This window comes from Pipistrellus hanaki, assembly GCF_964339955.1.
Source record: "Pipistrellus hanaki genome assembly, chromosome: 2".
NCBI lineage: Eukaryota > Metazoa > Chordata > Mammalia > Chiroptera > Vespertilionidae > Pipistrellus > Pipistrellus hanaki.
In genome coordinates, this window is record NC_140504.1 from 42,970,639 (window position 1) to 42,996,320 (window position 25,682).

Below are 25,682 nucleotides of genomic sequence, written 5' to 3' on the forward strand. Positions count from 1 at the left end.
AAGGTTTTCATGTTTGTTTGTTTTTAACTGAATTTTGTTACATGTTTCATAAACTGTCCTTTCTTGTGTGGGTCATGGCATCAAAAGAATACACATTTTCAGGTTTAATGCCATCTAATAAATTGACTCAAAATTTTTCCTATCTTAAAAAATTAGAATTTTCACCTATAGAAGTAGGAATTTTTATTTCAATTAGAACATGATAGTCATAGGGATGGATAACACAGGATTACTGTTATTATTTTCAATCTGTTTTGAAACACAAATACAGATATAAGTATAAATTAACATTTACATGTAGGTGAAGGACACTTGGAGAGAGCAAGACAACTTTTTTTTATTTTTATCCTCACCTGAAGATATGTTTTTGTATGCATCTTTGGAAAGACAGAGGAGGGAAAGAAAAAGAGAGAGGCATGGATGTGAGAGAGAAACATCTATTGGTTGTCTTCTGTATTCACCTATTCACCCTAATAGGCAACCTGATCAGGAAATGCACTCCCAGCTTTTGATGTACAGGATGATACACCAACCAACTGAACCACCTGCGAGGGCAGAAAGTGCAAGGAAACTTTTAATAAGAAATGTATGACTCAACTGAGAGGCAGAGGTGTCAGGAGGTTTTGTACCATAGCTCAACGGGAGAACTATCAAAGTAAAATGATGTTTTCATCTGCAAAAAAAAACCCCAAAGTACTGCCATCATCAGGTAGGCTTTTTGATGACCAGAAAGAAGAATACATTTATATTCCAAAATTAAGTTAGGTGATATAATTATTTGAGTTTAAATAATGGCACTGGCAATTCAGTGAAGGTTTGCTGAATCAGAGCCTTGTTCTCTTTTCATTGTACCACACTACTGTTCTATTGGGAACACCTACACTGGAGCTGTGCTTCCCAACCCTTTTTACATCATGATTCATGTAAAAATGATGGCATTTGTTAGGCACACTGGAATAAGTAAATGAGGCTTTTTCTGGCCCCCAAATGTGAAACTCACTAGAGTCACAGTTTCTTAGCCTGACAATTGACAGGCAAAATCTGGATTAGAGAATTACTTTTTCATGGTTAAATATAATAATTCTACTTTATGTAAAGCACTTATCCAAAGTTTATTGCTTAATTATCAAACCCATGTGTGAGGGTCATCAAATTTATGCAAGGGCTCTGCTATAGATGCTCGGGATCCAACAATGAGTTTTCTGTCTTATCCTGTGAGAACCAATGAAATGAACAGTAGACAAACTGTCTTGAGATATGAACTTGTTTCCTCCCTTGATTTGTAAGCATGTAACTTGCAAGTAGTCAATCTGAATGCCTTATATTTGCAATGTGGACTGCGTCTACTGAAATATGAATTCTGGGTAGCCTGATATGGGAGAGAAATTTACCATAGTATGGAGGATTGGGGACCTATATTCTAACCCCAAATCTGTCATTAACTCTTTTCCCTATCTGTCTCTTCAGCTCTTGAATCTGATGATTAGACTAGAGTTGTGGTTGCTAAACTTTACAACATGGATCCCCTACAAGCTCCATCCTTTCACACCCTTCATCCAGAAATGATTTGGGGCTCTTTTGTATGTGTCTCTTTCATAAATTATTTCCCTGAACAAAGGATTATAGGAAAGATAGGCAAGTAAGCGAAGCTGAAAATTCCTGGCCTAGAATAATTGCTAAAGACTTTTAAAGGTTTGGTATTCTTTAACTCTGCATTTTTTATTCTTATTCTTATTCTTATCCCAATAAAACCAAAACTGTATCTAAATGTGAGATGTCACCCTTACCTTTCCAAGAGTCTTTCCTGTTTCAAAACTGCTTTCTTGTCTTAAAAAAAAATAAAATAAAGATTGAATATAAGGTTACATTTTAATTTTATGAAATGAAAAATTTAACATTTCTAAATGGCAACACTTTAGAGTTTGCTGAATCTTCAAATACTTATGTCTCTTTAAATAAAATACTTAACATTGAACACATGTATACCTATGCAATATATAAATTATAAAAATGTTATTTTCTTTATAATCTACTAGAAGCTAATGCTTATGCTACCTATATGCTTCATTTATATTCAGATGATTCTTCCAGCTTCTGACTGTGAATTGGAAAAGTTATTTATACAATATCCAAGGATAGAAAAGATACAACCAGATTGTATCTCTAAAAACAGTTGCTTTGGGAAGTTATGTGTATAAGATTTTTTGTGTGATTTTATTTTTACTTAACTTTTTTTGTTTTTAATCACAGTCGTATTGCCATCATCTCAGAAGAGTTTAAAGCCTTGCATTTTAACAGCTAATTTCTTGTTTGGCTTTTTTCTGCTACTCTATAACATCTTTTCCTTTTTAACTATATTTTTATTGGAGTAGCTGCCCAAAACAATTTATAAAAATCCTTAAAAATCTTCAAATAATGCCAAGATTTTATTTTAAAAAGAATAAACTTTAGACTCTTCCTTCAGAGTAAACTATAAGGCATTTATGTCATAGCTGGTTACCAGTTGTCTACTGTATGCTATGGACTATGCAGGTGTGGGTGAGGATGTTGCTGCTGGGAATGCTGTAATACACGGCCCAGATCCCTCTCAGGGCTGAGGCTCTCATTCCTCCAGATGCTGGGATTATTAGATGTTTCATAGCTGAGTCCTTCTCTGGTAATTACCCTCAATGGAACTTCATCTTCACTCAAGGTGCAGTGATGCAAGTTGTCTATTCCCTAGTTTCAAGAAAGAACAATTCTGCAGGGCCATTCCAGCTCCAGACTATTCCATGGAACCATCAGAATCCTTTGTTGTAACTGCATCTTAGTTCAACTCCTCTACTCAGGAACTTCCTGCACTCCTTCACAGGTGTTGATCTCAAAGACTATCTCAAAGACACTCTTCAGTAACTTCCCATGTGCAAATCTCTGTTTCAGAATGTTTCCTAGGAAACTCAACCTATGCATATGGCTCCATTGCAGGGACAGGGGAGAGGTGTGGGCTCAGTTTGGTCATACTATTAAATCAAGTACTTTATATTCAGTGGCATAAGAGAAACATTATACAATCTTATGGGACTGGAGGAAGTGACTCATTTTCTTGGAGTATAGCAGAGGGAAAATTAGAAAAGGTTGTGCAGAAGAGGTAACACTTGAGTTTAACTTTGAAGAATGACTAGGTATTCCCTAGGCAAAAAAGAAAGGATATGAATCAGTCTGAGCTTGTAGAACATAGCTTATGAAAGTTGTCTCAGAAAGCTCATGACTGCAGGAAGGTGGAGGCTGTGGGGAGAGCAGCAGAGGCTGATCCAGAGCCAGCTCATAAAACACATTTCTGCATTTGAAGGTTCTTATGCCGGTGTAGGCTCTTCTCACCTACCTACCCACTGATCAATCACAACACCCCTATCCTACATATTCTTCCACTCTTTTGCTTAAAAATCTTCTTTTGTTTTACTTTCTTAAAAATCATTTATTAACCTTTTCATTTTAACCTACTTTGTGAAGACACAAAGATCATCTATGGTGCTTGAAATTCAACCAACAGCAATTTCTGGAATTCCAAGTAAAATTCCAGGCATAGTAGATGTTACATAGTGTAGAATTCTAATACACGAACCTCTGTTTATATATCAAACAAGGGGTTATCCTGGTGTTTCTAGTATATAGCTTATATTGGAAACATTGGCCTTTTCCTATTGTTGTTAACACTGATGTATCACAGAGTAATAAAATTGCAGAGTTAAAATTAATCATTGTTTTACAGACAAGAAAACTGAGGTCTAGAGAGAAGAAATTATTTACCCAAAGTTGTATGCTACATGTTGAAAAAGCCAGAAGGATAACTCATAGTTTTTATCTGGCAATTTTCCCTCTCTAGGACTACATAATGAATTCATCATACCCCCTCTGAACAATGCCAGTCTGATGTCTGCCCCTATTGAACTCCATTGCCCAGGTCCAATTACATCAGGGCTCCAGGTCTGTTTTCTCACCTCTAAAATCAGAGGCCTGGACTACAGGAATGTTCAGTGCCCTCCTCTCTTTGTCCTTTCTCTAGGACAGTGTTTCCCAAACTTTTGACATATGTGTACCCCTTCTATAATTTTCGTAACTCTGAGTATCCCTCATACTCATGAGAACGTACAATTAGGCGCAGCTAAGCACAGTGCAGTGCATATCCCCACCAAACTCTTCCTGTACTCCTGGGGGTACGCGTACCACACTTTGGAAAACACTGCTCTAGGAGAATATATGTCTAAGGGTCCTAGTGGACCAATTGAAGACTGAAAGGAGATGAGTACAATAAAGAGAACTGCCTAGACAAGGTTAATTTGTCCTCCGATGCCATTTGCTAGTCCAGGCTAACAGCTGCATTCTTAGAACCTTTAATTTCTCATATGTGGACATTTCATAATAATCTCACTTTAGGCATATTTTACACAGTTTTGCCTTTGTAAAAGAAATGTTCTGATTACCTGTCTTTTAAATAGTGCTTCTATAGGTCATGATGGCTTTAAGTAAATTGACTGAAACTTGCAGCCAAGCCTCAAAGCAAACGATAACATTTTCTGGCCAAGCATTTTCTGGTTTGTTCAACTCCATTAGAGGCTGCCCTTAAAAAAATGTTAAAATTTAAAACCCACAAGAGGAACAAAATACAAGTCTCAGGAAGACGATTTCTAGCCACATTAGCTCAGATCACCAGGATAGAAGAGTAGCAAGGCCTTCATTGTCCAGACCATCATTGTCTCCAGACTTTCCTCTTATGTTTCTCTGCTATTTTAATTTTACCACTTTAAAATCTAGGTTAATAGTTTCCATGAGTTTAGAATGTGACCAGAGGTACACTGAGCAATTTCAGTACCCACAGCAACCAAGCTTTGAAGAGAGGACAGCGGAGATTCCTGAGTCAGGGGAGTCAGGCCAGTTGTGTGCTGCAAGTGGGAGGTAAACAATATGCCTTCCTTCATTCTTTTAGCACACATTCACCCTGGGCTTATTTTGTTTCAGGTAGTATACTAGGTGTAATATGGGACAGAGAAATACATTCCTCAGACATAGTCCCAGCCCTTGAGGAAACAGACAGATGCACAAATAATTTTAACACAAGTGAACCTTGTGAGCAGTACAGTCTCAGGAAGCGGATAGAAGGAATCAGTTTATTCCAAATAAAGATATCAAGGAAAGCTTCGCTGTGAAGTTGCTTTCTGACCCATACTTAGAAAGGTCAATATGGCAAGTTGCAATTAATTAGCCAATACACAGGAGTATGGAAGTTTCTCATAGGTGTCAGTGTGTGAGAGCAGTCCCAGACATTAAGGAAGTCGGTCTAGAAAGGAATATTGAATGTCAGATATGGAACTAGCTCTATTTACATTGCTAGGCCATATAAGTTTTTGCTAACAGGAAAATTAGTTGTTCACATCTGTGGTTTGGAAAGGAAACTGGCAGTCACTTTGGGGACAGGGAAGTATTACAAAAGAAGCAGCATGCAAACAAGGAAGCCCATCGGAGACCATTGCTGAGTTGAGATGTTAATATATTTGTTATCTACCCACAGATACTTCTTGCGTAATGGCCATTTAAAGGCTCTACTGGTATGAGGGTAGTTACTCCTTAATTTCCATACCCCTTCCAGTTCTGCATATCTCTCATCAGATACCCATCCCTGGTTTATTCTAGGTTGTAAATTCAGTGACTCAGTCTAGACATCACAATTGGAATTTAGCATATTACATGTGAAGCATGGTTGTTAGGAAAGAGCACATGAATTTCTAGGGAAAAATGAAAAGTTAACAGGTAATTTTATCAGTCTTTCATAGTCCTGACTCTAGAAACAGTGTCCTCTTTAGGCGGGGATATTTATTTTTAAAACTCAGTATATCTCTGCAGCTAGATAAATTGACTTTCTTAATTGATCTCTCAAAACTGGAACCCCTCTAGGTTCAACATTTCCATTGAGAGCTTATAACACTACACTGGAGTTGATGTTTGAGTCAAGTACTCATGATCACTGGCCTTGTTGGCTGTGCTGAGCTATGCCTGAGGTCAGCAGCCTGCATGCTCTGTGTGTCTGTTACCAGACAGACCACACTGGAAAATGTTAGGATCCTTGATGACTCCACTAGGTCTTTGATGATGAAGCAAGTGTTGGAAGTAATAGTGAAGCACTCTTCCAGTGGAGAACCTGAGTTGCATAGTTCAGGGATAAACAAATTATAGCACAGGCCAAAATCCAGAGCACCACCTGCTTTTGTATATAAAGTTTTATTAAAACACAATGATGCCCATTTGTTTATGTATGTCTATGGCTGCCTTTGCACTGTAATGGCAAAATTGCACTGTTGACAGAAATATGTCCTCTATGGGTCTTTACCTAAAAGTCTGCCATCAACCGGACCGTGTGGGAAGGAACAAGGGGAGGAGTCAGAAGATGTGTTTTAAATTTGACATTTGCCAACTCTTACCTGGGTGACCTGAGACAAACCACGTGATCCATCTGACTGTGTTTCCTTTTCTCTAGAATAAAGATTATAAAATACTGACTGTGGTGAGCACCCATGCCAGTGTGTCCTATGACAGTGCCCATTGTACTTTAAGTCACTGTTGAAGGGCCACCTCATCATCAGCATTGTTCTTTCTCTCTCCAGAATACCCTGGAGCAGTGCAGTGTGTGCTCCAAGCCCATCATGGAGCGGATTCTCCGAGCTACCGGGAAGGCCTACCATCCTCACTGCTTCACCTGTGTGATGTGCCACCGTAGCCTGGATGGGATCCCGTTCACTGTGGATGCTGGTGGCCTCATCCACTGCATTGAGGACTTTCACAAGTAGGCAATCTCCCCTCCTGCCTCCAGCCTGCCCATCTCAGGGTCTGTTCTCACTGCCTGACACGTAGGCCACACAGTGTTCTCTTGGAGCTATAGGATCTCAGGATTTGATGGGGCCTTCAAAAGAATTTACTGATCCTCCTCATGCAAGATGCAGAGATTTGTATCAGGTGGCCCATGTGGTCTTGGTAGCCTGTTCACTGCTTCACAGCTTCCTGGTGCTTTGTGTGGCTGTAATTGTGAGAAAGTCACTCAGCTACAGAGGATTTGTATTGGAGAGGGGCAGGATCCTGGACTAGCCCTCCTGGCCTAAACCTGAACATGTGTGACAAATATGTGTGACTTTGAACAAATTGCTCAATTTCTCTGAGCTCTTCAGTTTACTCATTAGACCAGACCCTATTTTAAAGGTCTCCAGCTGTAATTGCCCAGGATTCTCTCTGAGCCAGGGATTCTCTCTCCATCCTGCCACTCAACAGATAGGAAGTTATGGGGCAAAGACACCAAGAATAGTTCAGTCCTTACTTATGAAAGCCTCTCACATACTCAGAGGCAGCTCAATGCTACTGTCAACACATCCATACCCTCCCCTCCCCTCTTCTCCTACCCAGGCCTTCTTTTCCCATGATATTTTCTAATGAATGCAGTATTGTGTAGTCTTTTGAGGAGGATTAGAAAGTAGAGCCTCAAAGTCACAGGCTGGAAAAATACATCCCCGCTTCCGCAATTCTTTCATTGCAGGTCCCTCTGGAAAGTTTGATAGTTTGGATTTTCATGAAAGTTCTATGGTTTTGTGTTTTGCTTATTTTTAGTTCACCACTTTGTTAGTTGGGTCATTGGCTGGTCACATTTGTTAACATCTTTTTAGGAACCATAGGAAAACTTAGATGTGATTTGCAAACAGTAGACACAGAGGCCTTCTGGACTGTGTTTGTGGGGCAGTGGCTTTCCAGACAGTCTGAGGCTCTGAAAGAGATGAGGCATGTATGGCTCACCAGTGTGGGTATCCATTCTAGGGCCTCTAGATGTGCAGTCTTGTGGGTTCATTTTCACCGCTCTGTTGATCTTCAACAACCAGGAGGTACTTGCCACAAGTAGTGGGGAGACTGAGACTCATAGTTTAAAAAAAATGAATTTCCTGACCACTTTCCAAGTAGCAAAGAAAGTAAAAACTTCACCAAAAGACATGAGGCTGAATAAATTTAAAGAAAAAAAACAGAAGCAGAGATTCTCCACCTGAATTAGACAAGGAAAGCCTCACTTTGAAAGGGCAGTTACAGCATAAATTGTACTTCACATTATTGATATTTTTAGCTTGTAATTACACATGAAAAAAAAAAAAAAAAAACACCTGCATCTATTTAAGGGAACTGAAAATATACCAATGGGGAATATGTTTCTGTCACTACTTCTCTCCCTTCTTAGACTTACCCTAATCCAAGAAAGAGTGTTAGATATAGTCAGAGCACACACGTTTCAAAAAAGAATGATATATTACACCCTTGATTAAAACAGGAAATCAATTCTGACAAATGGAAGTCTGTATCTATGCATTTATCGTTCATTTCGGGAAGTGGGGAGCATAATTAGAGACTTGCAACTGGTGACATAAGTGTGTGAGTCTGCATGCCCCAGAAAAGCAGACTTGAGCAACTAAAGTGAAAAAAAATCTCAAACCCCCAACTGTCTCCCCACCACCACCACTAATTCAGTGGTATGTTAAAATACATTTTTTTTAAAAAAATCTGTTGTCTGTATGATTAGCAAGGATTGGTGGGGAGGGGGCTCTTTTTTTTTTTTATCTTTTTCCTATTTCTCAAAGAGAAACATGAGAACATTTTACAGAACTCTGTTTCGGAGCCTTGAAAATACTAGAACAAAAGACAGCTAACAAGTCCAACCCTATCCAGCCTGTGTGGCTCAGTATCTGAGTGTTGACTTAGGCACCAAGAGGTCACTGGTTCCATTCCTAAAGGGAACACACATATCTGGGTTGTGGGCTCAACCTCCAGAAGGGGCATGCAGGAGGAAGCTGATCCATGTTTTTCTCTCTCATATATATATATATAATCTCCTCCCTTCCTCTCTGTTTAAAATCAATAAAATCATACAAAAAAAAAAAAATCAAACCCGGAGGGGCAGGGAGGGGGGAAGGTGGCAAGGTTAAGTAGAAGGTAGTTTTAGGGGAGTGTAGACTTCTGCAAATAATTTTGTGGGGCTTGTTCTTGGTCAACCCAGGCAATAAATGAGGGTATGGAATTAGGAAAGGCTTCTCTACATTAAAAGAATACTTGTGTGGCTGTAACTAAAGTGGAGTGGAGAGGGGGTTACCTTGAGATAGAGGAAGCCCATGAGAAAGGATTTATCTTATAAACCAGTGCTTCCAAACATCCAGGTATTTGGGGACCTTATTAGCTGAAGGCTCTAATTGAATAGGTTGGGGGGTGGCCCTAAGGGTCTGCATTTCTGACAAGCATCCAGGTGGTCTTGGATTGCACTTTGAGTATCAAGCTTGTGAAATACTATTTTCTGGGCCTTGTTAATGGGGACATCCCCTACATAACCACCTGCAGTCAGGTTTGGCTCAAGTCCTCCAGCCTATTAGGTAGAAATTCTTTCCCATATGTCATTTTAGAGAACTGCTCAAATGCAATTCCAGAGAGACCTCACCCCTAACACACACACACACACACACACACACACACACACACACACACACTTTCTCATTTCACCTAAATGGCCATCTTTCATGGCACAACTTAATTGCCATTTCCCTAAGAAGCTTTCTCTGATCTCAATCCCTCCCCATCTCCATGTTTCACTTTGCATCCTTTTCTAGCTATAGATAACACTCAACATAGTCTGATTAGTGATTAAAAAAAAAATAGACAGGCGTGCACATATACATCCATAAACTTTTACAGTACCCACCATAAATGATTGTTTCACTATTATAGGATATGCATATATAAATTAATAGAACAAGTGCAGAAATAGATAGGGCTCCCTCACAATCTCTTTTCTTCAGTCCTAGTTTATTCCTGTATTTTCAATGCCAGCACAGTGAGCCCAGAAAAGTAGGCTTCTTTAACTAACCCCTTCATTATATTGAGCCTTTATTCCACAATCTGTGCTTTCTTATCATGCATATTACACTTAGCCCATTTGTTTGTTTCGTCAGCACCCGTTTGTGGATTGCGAGAAATGTACCAGGACACAAGACGATTCAGGACACAAGACGATTAAGACCATCCCTCCCTGGGCCTTGGCTCCCGAGGCTGTAACGTCAAAATGATAAAAGTAGCTCCTCATAACATTGCTGTCAGTAGAAAACAAGGTCAAGTGCTTAACAGGGCTTGGCACATAATAAGCACTCAATAAATGGTAGCTATTTTAACCATCAAAAGTGCTATCAAATTTATATTTTTTATTATTATTGTCTGCTCAGTGAGCTGAACCTTGAAATAGACCACCTGGGATTTAGGACAGTCCTTGAAACGCTGGCCAACGAACACTGTGGGGCCTGCAGAAACCACTTCCTGCCTCTTGACTTTACTTCTCTTCATGGAAATGAGGCCAATTGGTAGGAAGAAATCATTACTCAGCAAGAATATAGTTTATGCTTTTCCAAAAAGGAAAGACCTTGAGATTGAACATAAAGGCCCATATAACATATTTTTTAATGGAGAAATAATGCAGCTGCTTTATTTCATTGGATATAGACTGAATTTCTTCCCTCTGCACCACTCTTGAGGACTCAGACAACCTGTCTTATGGAAGGTCACAATTCAGTGGTCTCCAAAGAGATGCAAATGATTCCTACTATAATAAGTATATGCAATGAAATATCCTAGAGGAGTAAGTAACCCCACTAGGGTAAATTGGATAAAACTCCTGGATATAGTGATGGGCAAGACATACTTCTGGCCTTATAGAATTTATAGTCACATGGGTTTGGGGAAATGAAATTTTGCAGTTGATTCTGGAAGCCTTCTCATTTTACTTCTGGTGACCCAAATTCGAAAACAACCAGATAGTCCAAAGCAATTTTTTTCTTTTTTACCACTGAGTATAAACTTCTTGTATAAAATACCAATTAAACAACTCAGATTACTGCTGCAGTTGTACCATAGTCCTTTTAATTATTCTTTCATAGCAATAAATTTATCTACAGCTTAATTTATATGTCTTTAGATTACAGCCATACCAATTGCCTTATGGGTGCTGCCAGGAAAATTAGTATGTACATATAAAGTATAATATACCTAAATATGCTTTGACAACCATAAAGTTCTCTGCAAAGTATAGATTACTATCATAATTTCTTTTTAAGTCTCACTACAAATAAATTTTAACATCATCAATGTTAAAACCATTACCACAAGTAAATGAAGTTGCACAGTGTTTTCCTTATTTTATCTTTTCACTTCTTATCCATGCCTATTTCAAAGCATGTCTCATTTCATGCCTTCACAAATGCCACCCCTAAATGCCAGATACAGATAAATACAATATATGGCCAATATTTGCCTTTTATTAATCTGTTATGAGAAAAAAATCTTAGGGCTATTATTCATAGTAAGGAATATTAAGAAGTTAAGAAATATAAAATTCCTCACCAACAGTTAACCTCAAAATTGTATGTATATGTGTATGTAGGTGTAAGTGCATCTGTGTTCATGTACAATTACCCTTCGGAAGTGCTAAAATCCTTTATAGAAAAAAACAACAAATATTTAACTTTCTTGTTGTTTTTTATTTAATTTTATTGATTTCAGAGAGAAAGGGAGAGGGAGAGAGATAGAAACTTCAATGATAAGAGAGAATCACTGACCACCCACCTTCTGCATGACCCCTCCCCCATCCTTACTCCCACCCCGAGACACACACACACACACAAACACACACACACAAACACTGGAGACCAAGCCAGAAACCCAAGATGTGCCCTTGATGGGAATCAAACCCAGGACCTTTCAATCCACAGGCTGAAGCTCTATCCACTGGGCCAAACCAGCTAGGGGAATTCTATTCTTTTTTTTTTTTAGCTGATTCTAGAAACTTAAACTTTTGAACTTTTCAGTCCTGCATTAATACCTGGACCCACAATAGGTCATTATGCATCAATGCCTGGCCATACATCATAACTTCTAGTTGACTATCTAAGTGACTTTGAAAAGAAATTGTTTCATTGTGCAGATCACTGGACATCTGAAGATTACCATCTCAGACCAACCTAGAGGCTAAGAATAGAGGACTGATTCCTCTCAATAATTTTCTTGTTTTTCAAACAAACGTTTAACATAAGCAAAATGTAAGAAATGAAGACTTGGCCATAAAAGGTATTTAAACTCACTAACCTCTGCTATTTTGAAAAATAGTCATTTGAAGTTTAATTAGGATTCAAGACACATTTCAAAGAAAGAAGCTCTGATAACTGGGAAGGAGGCAAAGTTATTAAGCCCCAAACAGTTCATTCAGGTCTGTAGAACACATGCAAGCAAATAGCAGAGACAAGTAGGGACCTTCAGGACTTATGTTTTCCCCTCAGGTGATCTTGCCTAAGCCTAGGGTGTGTTTTTGGAATCTGTTCACAGGTGAATTCCACGCCTCATACCACATGACCAGTAGCTCCCAGGTGCTCTCATGAAAAAGCAATTCACACTTTCACTCCCCCACATCACTCAATATCATAATTTATGTTCTACAAGGACCTTAACAGTCAGTGAATCTAACTCCTTTATTTTAGAGTTGAGGAAGCAGACCCAGAGAAGGAAAATGACTTGCTTAAGGTCACAGAATGGTAGATCAGATGTCCTCTCAATTTATATCTTTTATTCTTTTATTTTAAATTTATTTATTTTTATTTGTTCTCATCCCCCCCCCCCATTCCCATTTCAAACCCCTTCCCACACATGCCCTTATCCCCCTCTTGTCTGTGACAACTTATTAGGCTTATATGCATGCACACAAGTCCATTGGTTGATCTCTCTCCCTTATTCTTTTATTTTAATCTTTGTGTTTTACCTCTTTGTCATTGTCTATGCTCAGTACCTAACCAGGATTATTTCTTTGTTTTCAGGAAATTTGCCCCCCGATGTTCTGTGTGCAAGGAGCCTATTATGCCAGCCCCTGGCCAGGAGGAGACTGTCCGAATTGTGGCTCTGGATCGTGATTTCCATGTTCACTGCTACCGGTGTGAGGTCTGTGGTCTGCACCCTCAAATCTTGTAAGACAGGCATAGAAAGGCCCACTAGAGCCAGGTTTTCATAAACATGGCAATTATTCAATCTCAGAAATGCGTATCTTCAAAGGACTTGGGTTTTAGATCTTAATGCTAGTGATGTTGGATAAGTAACTTTACCTCTCTCATTCTCTATTTCCACACCTATTAGAAAGACTCATTCTTACCTTTCCCAAACATGGCTGTGTGAATAAAATGCAAAGTTGCATATTCAAGGACACTGTCAATCACAAAGTGCTAAGTGGATAGGAAAAGTTATTGCTGTTTTGTTACTATACTGGATTTTTCACTTGGGCTCTGTTATTCCTGTGAAGCAGACACACCATTGTCCCCCATTGGGGGAGGAAAAGGATTTATTCCTTTAAGAGGGTTTGGAACTTCATGTTCAAAGTCATGGAGACTCATTAAGTTAGTCACTGACTGAGAACTTCACAACACAGGTCAAGTGACTGCCACGGAAATATATATATACATAGCAGCTGTGATCCAGGCTGGAAGTGACAAGGAAGGCTTCCTGCCCAAGGGACATGTAGTCATTTATACGCAAAGAGGAACAAAGCTTTCCCCTAGAATCCAGGTCTCCAAAGGACAACACGTTCAGAAAATAAGTTTGGACCCTTCTCTTCCTGAACCTGTATTTCCTATTAACTGACCTTAGGACAGTTATTTTACTATATGTATATCTTTAATATCTAATTCTTAAATTTTATTTAAGACATATGTGGTATACACTGGGGATAGATTGGACGGGCCTGGTGGTATGTGAAGTGGAAAGAAAAGAGTCCTTGAATGGAAAGCTAAAGAACTGATCTTCACACATGTCATTTTCATGTTCACATTCATCATTCCATCTGTATTTATTTCCCTAGGATTGCGGTGGTCTCCTGTCTGAAGGAGATAACCAAGGTTGCTACCCTTTGGATGGACACATCCTCTGCAAGACCTGCAACTCTGCCCGCATCAGAGTGTTGACCGCCAAGGCTAGCACCGACCTTTAAGTTCAGTGTCCTGTTCAGCTGGTTAGTTGGTGGTACTGAGAAGAATGAAACACCAAAAGAAATAATAAGAAGAATACTAAGAAAAGCAATAGGAAAATATCAATAGAAGAAAGGCATTCAAGCTATAGGATGGTTTCTGTTCTTCATGTAGTAGGAAATTTTCTGTAGAAACACATAGATTATATGATTTTTTAAATGTCTTACCAACTACACATTTCACATTTAGTTATGTAGGACCTTGATGGGCTTTTGTTCCCAAGGACTTCCACATTTTTGCACGGATTATGCTCCATCCCATTCACTTCCGCATTCCTGTACCCTTTAATCCTCTGTTTGTCTCACTGTTCTTCTGGTTGAATGGCTTTTTTTAGTGTGGTATTTGCTGTCACACAGATTTTCCTGGGTGAGTCTGCCCACTCACAGGTGCTTTTAGGCTTGAAGTCTCTCCATGCTATCATGTCCACATTGCCTCTGATCATAAAGGATAGTTGTTCTCTTTGTGTATCAAAAAGCACATCTTTCTGTTACTCTAAACGGGTCATGTCCCTTGGCAGGGGAGGAGGGAAATGCACAACTTATATGTTAGGGTATAAAGAATTTAAGTTGTAAATTAGATAAGTTAAAACAAGCCCAAATTTGTAACAATTCAAATCAAAATCTATAGCTACCAGTTGTCAGGGCTCATTTGAAAACAGGTATTAGTGAAAGAGGTCCAAACTTCAATGTTTTTCTAAAGAAATTACATGTGGAATGTGCTGGGGGTAAAAACCACATTTAGGGTTAAGTTTGGAAAGCCCATTATTATCCCACAATATCATCTGAAGATTCTCCTTTTTCATGCTGCTTAGACACTTTATAGACAACCGCTTTTGTCTCTAGAATATACTATTTTCTGTACTGTCCTACTTTTCATATCAGAAATTTTGATTTTTTTTTTCTAATATTCAAACATGACTACCAAAATTGATTTTTTTTTTCTTTAGTGAAAGATAGCTTTAAATAGCTGTAATCCCCCCTCCCTCCCCTGCTCTTTTTGCTAATCAGGGCACACAAAATAAAATTGTGTAGTTTTGTCTAGTTTGCTTTAAAAAAAACAAACAAAAAAAAAAAAACAGGAACACTTGAAGAGTGAAACCACAGTTTCATTATTCTTTTAATCCTTCTGCAACTGAAATTACATATCATAGGAGATATTTTCATATCATTGATGTGACATTTCACCACACTTTCAGAGACAATCACCGAAAAACATAGTTGCCTTTCTGAGCTAAAAATATGCAGAGTCTCTTCCTGGAATCGTTATTCAAACTCTGCCAGGCAGGGAAATGCTTGCTTGCCGACTGTGGAACCATACTTCATTAGGTTCTAACTTGTTTCATTTATGGAGACACCGATCTTAATAACGGCAAGTTGCTGTCTTTTAAACTGATTACGTATTTTGTATTGAGATTTCTTAAACCTTTCTTCAAATCTTCCACAAGTATATACTTTTAAATTATGAAATATTTTAAATATACACAAAAGTATAAATAATAATATAATGAGTCCCTGTATATGTAACACCCAGTTTAAGAAATCAAATATACCAAATATAGTTACATTCCCCTGTGTACCCTTCCCTGATTCCACAAATAGATTTTTCATGATTTTAAAGTGATAGAGCCAGTTTTCAGTCTGATTTTTTTTTAACAGGTAGAACAGAAATGAAACACACACACACACACACACACACACACACATATTTCTGCATGTTTTAAATCACAACCCATGCCTCAGGAATTCCAATTGAATATATTTTACTTTAGTAAGAACAACCATAAAAATGTCCGTGTGTGTGTGTGTGTGTGTGTGTGTGTGTGTGTGTGTGTCCCAATAAGGAATTCTTAAGCGTGTGGTTACTGTCTGTAGCTCATCTAAGTTGATTTGTGGCTCATTTGCTTTGGTCACCAAGCAGTTTTGTTTTAGAATCTCCAACATTGTAGCTTTTTAAAGTTGTTTTTGACCATTGCCCTCTCCTTTCCTTACTGCTCTTATCTTTGATCTTAAACTTCTCATGATGTGAACTACAATGGGATTCACTTTGAGCAGCATGGAGACAATAGCGATTGTATCTCTGAATTTCTGTCTTCCAAATGAAAGCCCAGACCATGCTGCTGACCTCAAAGAGCACTGACTGTTAGACAATCGGGTGATAATATAATCTGTTTGAATTGCTTCAGTAACTTTGTTTTCTATGATATGCTTGGGTAAAACTGTCTTTAGGCCCAACGCAATGAGCCCAGTTTATTAAGAAATGGATTTTATCTCTTGAATAGCAGTCATATTATTATACATTTTGCCAAAAAAAGGAAGAATTTATGAAATATTTATACTGTGGATTGCAATAACATTCTTCTTGTTTGTTACATTGAAGTCCTTATGTAACTGAATGTTTACAAGTAACAAAGAAAAAAAAGTTATAAGAAAATAACTGTCACAGACCCATCACTATGGCTATGCCAGGATACTGCTTGCTTACAATCTTTATAGTGTGTTTTTTATCACATAACCTCAGAGTATCTTTACCAAAGATTTTTAAAAAGTAAATCTTTTTTAATATAGACTTATTATACTTTTATATAATAATGAATGTGCACACATACTTAAGCAGAAATATTTAGATTTAGATTTCTTTTTTCTTCACAAGGTATAATAAGGAAAGGATCCTACAATATTTATTCCAGGATTTCTTAAATATATGATTTATATTGCTTTCTTGACTTTCCTAAATCTTTTGGTTTAAACAATGCCAAATCACTCCTTACTGTTTTAGTTACATGAAATGATGCCTATCACAGAGATTTAAAGATAATATTACCTTAATGATGACAGTTCTATTGTCTTTTGATATATTGTCTTAATTGTTGATATTTCAATTCAAAATAATAGAAAAAATCATGGAGTCGATAAGAGAAAGTTGGTAAAAAATATACTGGTTTTAAAAAATTGTCAAGAACACAAATATTTAGTAATTCTGTGTAACATGAGAGACATGGGAGATGGGGGAAAAAAACCCACTCTTGCCATGGGCTGTGCAGATCCTTTCAAAACCAGATTTCTTCATTGCTTAGATTCCCAGCTCCTGCTGACTCAATGTGGAAGTCCCATGTGCTAACAAAATTGCCTTTAAAATGTAAAAATAAGTCATTGTTCCAGTATAAGGCAACAAGGCTTTGAGATGCTGGAAATCTCTGCAGCTCAAAGATGTGGTTTTTTTTTCTTCTTCTCATTCACAAATTGTTCTGTTGGAGCAACTTCCCTGATCAAAATTACTGTATTGTGGATATGCTGATTAATGCAGTGGAGTTATCAACACTTGTAACTATGTTCTCACTATGAAAGAGCCTTCAGAGATGCTTAAAGTATATAGAACTCTAACTATATTTAAACAAATATTTTTATCTTGGTCCAAAGGAAGAAAGAGAGCACTTCTACCACGGGGCTGTCGTAGAGGGTTTTATAGAACATAGCAAGGACTTTGAAAACACAACTTTCCAACAGTTTTCCTCATTAGTAAAAATCCTGTTAATGTGAACCAGCCAGGGATAACAGTGTTATTTCTATTTGATATGGTTTGGGCTTCTCTTGTCAAATCTGTGTCTGCTGCCCTCTAATCCCTCTGTTATCAAATTCTGAAGGGTGTTGGGGAAATGCTGGCAGCTGCTAGGGAGATCAGGGAAACACTGGTGTAACCTCACAGCCTCTCGCCAGTCCTCTTGGCTTAGAAAGGCTTTTTTTCCATATACATTTCTAGAAATATTGCTATACTACCTTAGTACTTCACATTTGTAGTTTAAACAAGCGATTGTCCATCTGTTGCCTCGAGCTACAGTACATGTGTGTTATGAAATATGACAGCATGTTCCCTACCCTGCTTTAGCCATCTGTAGAAAACCAGTAGACTGAAAAAGATATACCTCTGCGAAATGTTCCTCGAGTCCTTTTCCTGAGATTGCTCTTTTGGTGCACTTTTGTGGGAGACAATCAGAGAACAGCATCTATGTGTGCCTTAATTTTAAAGAATGTTTACATTACTAGGAATGCTCCACTGAAGCATCCATAACATAAATATTAATCCCTAAATCTCATAGATATCTTCATCAAAAATGTCCAACAAAATCCAGAGAGGTCTGAAGTCTTCATCTTAAACCATGCTAATAGTGTTTCTTTTCTCTTTTATGTCTTGGAAGTACCTTATGGATTGATTCCTAAATTGGGGAAACATTCCTAATGGCCACAAGGTGATGTATTGGATGTTGTTAGTGATTATGTTTGGTCTTACTCTGGTTTTAGTCAGATAATGAAGACAAGACGTCACCTTGGACCTTTAACAGCCATTCAGCATATCTGCTTTTTTAAGTTGTCATAATTTTTTGCTTGTTTGCGTGTTTTAAATTTAATACTGAACAGCACAAGTTGAGAATCCCTGTTTTGAGTCATTACAGTGCAACTATGAACATTTCAGGTTATTTACTTCACAGATAACTATAATGAAAATGTTCTCATGAGGCTGTTGCTTGGATAGCATATAATTTCAAACCTTTAAAAGATGATCTGATTAAAACTGTGCAACGTAGTGATAATTGTTCCTTCTTTTTTTTTTCCTTTTTTCTTCTTCTCTTACCTTCTTTCCTCTCTACCCTGCCTATTAATGCTATCCTGCTTGGGATGTTCATAAATAAATCAATGCATTATAATCACTATGATATTATGAACATAATAAGAGAAGAAGGCTACCACAAAATATATGTGGCATCCATAAACTCTTTCTTTAAAAGGGCATATTTTCCAGATTGTGTTTATTTGTAAAATGAGATAATAGTCTTTGGTTTTTATTTTAATGAGCTTTCATCAAGGACTCGGATTAGCATTCTTTGTAAATTTATTTATGACTGACCTTCTTTTATCAGGTAAATGCAAAGTACTTTCTAAGACTAGGTTAAGATTCTTTTGTTTTAATCCAAAGCATTGTTGACCAACATAGCAATGATATTTATAGTGGTGGCATGTTACTTTATTCCACTAAAACTTGATGATTTTTCTTAAGGCAAGAAAAAACTATTATCCTTGAGGAAATTTTACACATATCAGCATTTTGCCCATGACAATGATATTTAATTTTAATAGTTGAATCACAGTATTTTACTTAGGGTAGGTCAACACCAGGGTTGTTCTTAGGATGCATATTACTGGCCTTTGTCTATTTATAAAAGCAACCTGAGAACAAGTCTGGGTCTTATATTGAAGTATTTTGTTAAAATTTAGGTCTGAGATTCTTTGAACACTAGCTAATTCTGATAAAAGTATGCCCTTTTATCCTTTTGTTTGTGTATGTGTGTGGGGGGGGAAAGCTTAAAATTCTAGGACAATGTTTCCAGTTTTTGTTTCTATCCTCACATAATTTTCTACATGTTTTCACAAGGTTGGCATTGACTTTCCTTTTGGGGAGGGTCACCTATGAGGAAAGTAAAACATAATACATACTTAATTCAATATATAAATGAAATTGCCAAGAAATAATGAGAAGTCCCAGTGAGTATGTGTTGCTAGAAAAAAAATTTTGTTGTTGTTTTGGTTTTGGTTTTGTTTAACCTATTTCCAAGAGTAGGATTCAGGAGGAGGAGGGATTTGAGAGCAGAGGTAGTGTACAGTTAAAACTATGGCAGCACAGTTCTTTTTTTTAAAAAGAATATTTTTCATTGGTTTTTTACAGAGAAGAAGGGAGAGGGATAGAGAGTTAGAAACATCGATGAGAGAGAGTCATCGATCAGCTGCCTCCTGCACACCCCCCACTGGGGATGTGCCCGCCACCAAGGTACATGCCCTTGACCGGAATCAAACCCGGGACCCTTCAGTCCGCAGGCTGATGCTCTATCCACTGAGCCAAACCGGTTTTGGCAGCACAGTTCTTATATAGTGTAATTCTGAGGATTTTTATAACTTTTTTTTTTTTTTTTTTAGGGATCAGCAATCACAGTTGTTTAAGAAGGCAATATACCTCACTAAAGGTATATTTCCAAGTTAATGAGATTTTTAAAAATCACAATGGTTACTAATATATGTTTTTTTCTGTCAGAAGAGAGTAAAATGAGAGCTGCTGCTAGATCCCATGGCATGGCAATCACTACACCAGAAATGTTATACTGCATGACCTCTCATCCCCTCTGAAAGGAGGGCATGGCTCGACTCTTTCTGAGAGCTGGTGATGCATGTGCTGATATATTCTTGGGCAAACTGCACTACATGCTGAGCATCTCTGCAGGTAGAGTTTCTGTATTTACACAATGTTTTATCCCTTTCCAATGTACTTACCTAGTGAGCACAGTAAGTAGGAGTTTTTCTGTGGTTCTCTTGTTTATATCTTATCATCTACTTTCTGTAATGTCTTGCCTAACAACTATACTATAATTGATTCTTGTTTTCTTTTTAGTTACAAACACAGAAAACTAAATATAAAATAGCATATTTCCCTTCAACAGAGAAAGGGAGGACATTTATTCCTTTCTCTATTATACTTTCCTGGCCCTTGTGCCAAAAAATGTGTGACGTGATTGTAATTATCCAACATTCAAGTAGCTTATTTTGGGGAAGGCTTTGTAGAAAAATGCATTTTTACTAGACTCAGTGACACACACATCCCTGGAAGTTACAAGAAATTACTAAAATCTTTGCTCTTTGTTTCTGATTGTTTAATGTACAGCATTTTCTAACCATAATAATAAATATATCTATTTCCATTCTTTGTTATAAATAAAAATTCAGATTATACAAGTGAAAAGGTACACTAGAGAGGTGGAAACTAATTCCTCTGTAAAACTGTAAGAAACTTGCATTAGATTCCCTTACTGTATGTCTCTGTTAACTTTTCCAAGGTTCCCATCCATCTGGGGCAAGAGACAACTTCATTTTACCTAATAGGCATTATCTAATATCTCGAATGGAGGCCTTATTCAGCATCCACAAATGCTTTCAATCAGCTTGGCACAAAACATAGTTTCTATTGTAATTCAGTTCTCAACCCAAGGAATAGAATGATCTACCAAAAATGAGACTGGTGTCACTATGCCATCTTGGATTACACCAGTGCAGAGGGCTATATAGGTGACCCCAAATGCCAGTGTTGTTCCTAAACCCTTAAGACCAACATGACCCTTGGGATTATGACTCTTTACATTTAAATTTCCTCTTTCCCCGCCCCCCAGATGTGTCTTATCCAACATCTTCTTAGACCATAGTATTCCCCACAGCAGTCCATTCTACCTTTAGAGCCACTGTTTTCTACAAAAGTTCTCCCTTATGTTGAAAAAAATATAGCTCTGGGGCTATGCAAAACAAGTCTAGTATCTAAATCTTTGCCTATAGGTCAGATATCAATCACTTACAATTTCCCCTCATTTATTGACACGATGTCAAGGCCAATTACCTTTCTGCTTTTCCTTTGAACAATTGGACCAAAATATATTTCCTATTTTCTTTTAACATACCCAGTGAAACATAGCAATCAGTTTGCTTCAAGCTAGGTGAAATACTTTCTTCAGGGTTGAAAGTAAATGGAATTTGAATCATTGAAATAAAACTGTTTCTTAGTGTAGACATTTCCTCCACGGTCTCAAATCCAGGAGAGAGAATGCTAGATAAGATAGAGCTCCCATGCATACAAACTTCATATATTGTATTAGTTTTGAAGTTGCCAAAACCAAAGCCATTCTGAAAACAAGAACCAAGGTGCTTGGGAAATATTCATTAAGTCTCTTCAACCCTTTCTTTTTTTTCCTGTCTTCTCAAAAATAAGGTGTTTCCATACTGAATATGCAAAAGACTCCTAGATACTTTATAGGTTCAACATATGCTGATTTGTTTTGAGATTCACTTCCATTCTGTGTTTCAGTGTTCCAGACAAAAACAAGACAGTGGTTCTGTAAAACCTCATTTTTTTCCAGCCAGTCCTGTGCAAAAGAATGATTATTCTGTTATGGTTTTATGTAGAGAGGTATAAATTCTTTATTATTGCCCTGGGTTTCTATTTAGTTTCAATAGCATTTTTTGGCTATGGGAGGAGAAGGCTTGCAGCTCCTTCCAGCCCGGTTTTGAATTAGAGAGCCCTGTCGGCAGGACCCGTCATCAGTCTCCTGGGCAGGACCTGGGGGTGGCTTTCTGAGGTTTAAAATAATAATTCCTAAGAGAGCTTACAAACTTCTTTCGCACATAAAACAGCCCTGGGAGGAAGGTTATTAATAGCCATATCCTAGAAGAGAAAGCTGAGGCTCAGAATTGTTCAGTGACTTGCCAAGAGCGATGCAGCTGGTAAGTGGCAAATTTGGGGACAAACTCTGGGCTTGCAAGTCTGGTGTTCTCTTTAGTGGCCCCTCTCAAGGCACAAAGTGCTAAGGCACAAGGTATGCTTCTCACAGACCGAAGTACTCCCAGTCCTAGGGCATCCAAGAAAGTTCACATACGCCATTTAGCTCCCAGGTGGCAAATCCATGTGTGCAATGTAAGAGACCACTTAGTGCCTGCGTGCATATTGTGTCATCTTGTGGGAAATGACTAGGTATTCTGCCTGATCAGCAATGTGATGCAGACAGTGAATAAAGGCCACCGTGAAGAACAAACAACTGTGACAGGGAAGCACACTGCACAAATTTCCCCGGAGATAGTTAGTTTACTTTACATTAACTGAAAAGCTTTCGGGGACTGTGAGGTTCAGAACATCAGCTGAGTTCCTATAGTTGAGAATTCAGGGGAGTGCACAGGTGACTTGACCCTTAAGACAAGTGTTTCCCCTGTGGGTTATGATGTATGCCCCACAGAGGGAAAAACTGCTGTAGGTAAACAACGCGTATCATTCTCTCTCAATTCACATTTATTAAGGAATCAGGCATTTCCAAACCAAACAAGCAACCCATGACCTTCAAACGTCTGTGAACAAATCCAATGGACTGATTGTGATCCTGAGATGTGGCCTTAGCCATGCATAGACAGGACTTCAAGGACTTTTGTCATTTTGTGACTTGTGCATGCTGCCGTAGAGTTTTGGTACTGCGTTTCCAGGATGCTCACTGAGAAGCCTCTGTGTTATTCTAGAGTCTGCCCTACATGGCAGTTCAACAACTGGCCATCCTTCCTCTTGATCTGCATTCCTTAGGAAGCTGTGCCTTTTAATGTCTGCTCTTGGGTTTTTATTTTATCCCATTTCTCTCTTAGAGTTGTTTGGCTTTTGGTTAAAATCTGTGACACTGATAGAAAGATATTCTTTTTCATCTGAGTTGAATCTACTGTAGTGTAGGAAACCTTTAAAATGATTTTGTCTAATAAGCTTACCAGACATTTTCCCTCCCTTGAGTCTGCAATCCTTCACGTAGGCATCATCATCTGTCTGCTTATTCTTAGGTATTAATGAAGCCAAGTTAAATAACAAATGACCTCTTATCTCTTTCTATTCTTCACACCTGGGAACTACAATAGGGGCCAGCGTGGCCAGCAGAGATGGGCTGAGATGGCAACATTTAGATTTTGGGAAGGTGTCTAATGGGTTGGAAAACAATACTTATAGATAGACAGAGCACCCCCACCCAGGGCTGGATTAATAGAAAAAGCATTTTGAGAATTATCTAGAACTTTGCAGAAGAGACTCTCTTGGGTAGAACCTGTGACATCTTTTCAGAGGACATACCAGGACAGTAAGGCAGTGAATATGAAAAAGAAGCCCTTTTAAAAATATAAAAGGAGACACAGCCTCTGATTTATCTTTCTATAGTGTAAAGAAAATTACTAATAAAAATGTTCTTCCTCCATTCTACACATTATAGTCCCCTGAATTTAATGAAAATACAATTGTGTTCTGTTTAAAACATACACCCTTGCTCGTGCATAAACACACATGCACACACACATACACACACACTCATGCACACACAAACATCTTCCAAGAAAGCTGATCCTTCAAAATAGAAATCTTATTTTCAAACACTTGGGTTTTTAGGCCAGAAAATTAATACTTCCTAGACCTGACCCACTTTGTGTGTGTGTGTGTGTGTGTGTGTGTGTGTGTGTGTGTGGCTGCCAATAAGAAAAAGGAAAATTTATTTAAATTTTGTGTGGATCCAATTGTCTCTTAAAATATTGCAAAGCAATTTGAGATGGGGGTGAAAACTAAGGTATTTCTTGCTTGATTCGCTTTTTATATTTTTATCTGTTGGGAAAGGGTAAGGAACTATTCCTGGGTCATTACTGCTTTGCTACTTTGTACAGTGTCTGCTTTGCTTTGCACTGAGGCATAGAATTAATAGTTGCTTTCCTGACTCCATCTCCCCTGTCAAGAGAGAGTAAATATTAAGCCTAAATGTCTTTCCCCACCAAATTATTTAACTCTGTTGCTGAACTAGTTCAGAAAATGTGAAACAAGGAGAACTAGTTTTTCTTAGATACCTTTCTCCTTTCTTTTTCCCCTCTTGGGGACTTATGTATAAAGATGAGGGGAGCAGAAATCCAGTTTCCTCCTATTTCTTTTTCTCTCTGGGTGACAGTTGATGATCACTTAGTAATAATAATAAACCAGAATTAGAAGAATAGCCTAGACAGGTTAGGATGAATTTGCCAACGTACTTCACTCATTTGTACATAAACTTTGAGAGTAAAAGGGATTTTTACAATTTAAGTACCAACAATAGGAATGAACTCATATTTTAACTCTAGTAGTAAAAGGTGAATTGATATGTGGGCAGTATCTACATTTTACTAATTATGTATATCCTTTGATTAGTTTTTTAGATAAATATCAAGTATATCAACATATGTGGGAAATTGAAAAAGAAAAAAAAAAAGAGTTAAAATGCCTTCCACCTTCCTCACAAGGTAGCAAATTGAAACTGGTATAGACAGTGCCAGCCTCTAATTCAAGTGATGTATATCCTTGATGAGAGATATTTTGAAACTACATTTTGTCACCAATAGTTTATAATGAAGTAATTGCAAAATAAATTTTAAACTACTTTCTTATTCTACCCATTTATTCTCCTGGGAAAGCTGATAAGCAAATTATCCAAAAATTATTTCCTTATTAAACAAAGTCAGAATATTTTCCCCTGAAACTCTAAAATTATGATCACATTCTTTTTCAGGAAACATATCAAAAAGCAAAACGAATTAAAGATGATGCTAGATTGTCTGATTCTTTAGCATGAATAAGATTATCATGTGATTTGATGTGCCTGAAGTGAAAGTTTAAACTTAGATACAAAACATTCACAGCTGACTATAACATGGAGCTTTTACCATGACTTCAATGCAATTGTTTACTTCGACTTTTTGTTTGGTTTTGCTTTTGCAACTTCACCTTTTCATTAGTTTCATAGATTTGGGCTCTCTCTCTTTCTCTCTCTCTCTCTCTCTCTCTCTCTCTCTCTCTCTCTCTCTCTCTCTCTCTCTCTCTCAATGTAAAGTTATGAGACGCATCCAAATAAGGGAGGGAAAACTTCCTAAGTAGCAATGCTGTGCCATGAAGCAGACGTGACATGAAGATGCAGATCCAAGGACAGTCATTTTCCCTGAGCCGCACACACATTTTCTTTCATGGCTTTGTCACAGG

At 37.8% G+C, this 25,682-nt stretch overlaps 1 protein-coding gene across 5 annotated transcripts in view; it reads left to right on the top strand.

The window, feature by feature from the left end:
• LPP (LIM domain containing preferred translocation partner in lipoma) overlaps window positions 1–25,518 on the top strand; it is a 636,317-nt gene extending 610,799 nt beyond the window's left edge. For all 5 annotated transcript variants that reach the window (XM_084871808.1, XM_084871812.1, XM_084871810.1 and 2 more), the window contains 3 exons: window positions 6,636–6,814; window positions 12,897–13,017; window positions 13,928–25,518. In XM_084871808.1, coding sequence (XP_084727934.1) covers window positions 6,636–6,814; window positions 12,897–13,017; window positions 13,928–14,056 — 429 coding nt within the window. In that variant the 3' untranslated portion in view covers window positions 14,057–25,518. The remainder of the gene's footprint in view (window positions 1–6,635; window positions 6,815–12,896; window positions 13,018–13,927) is intronic.
• Window positions 25,519–25,682: the final 164 nt, after the last annotated feature.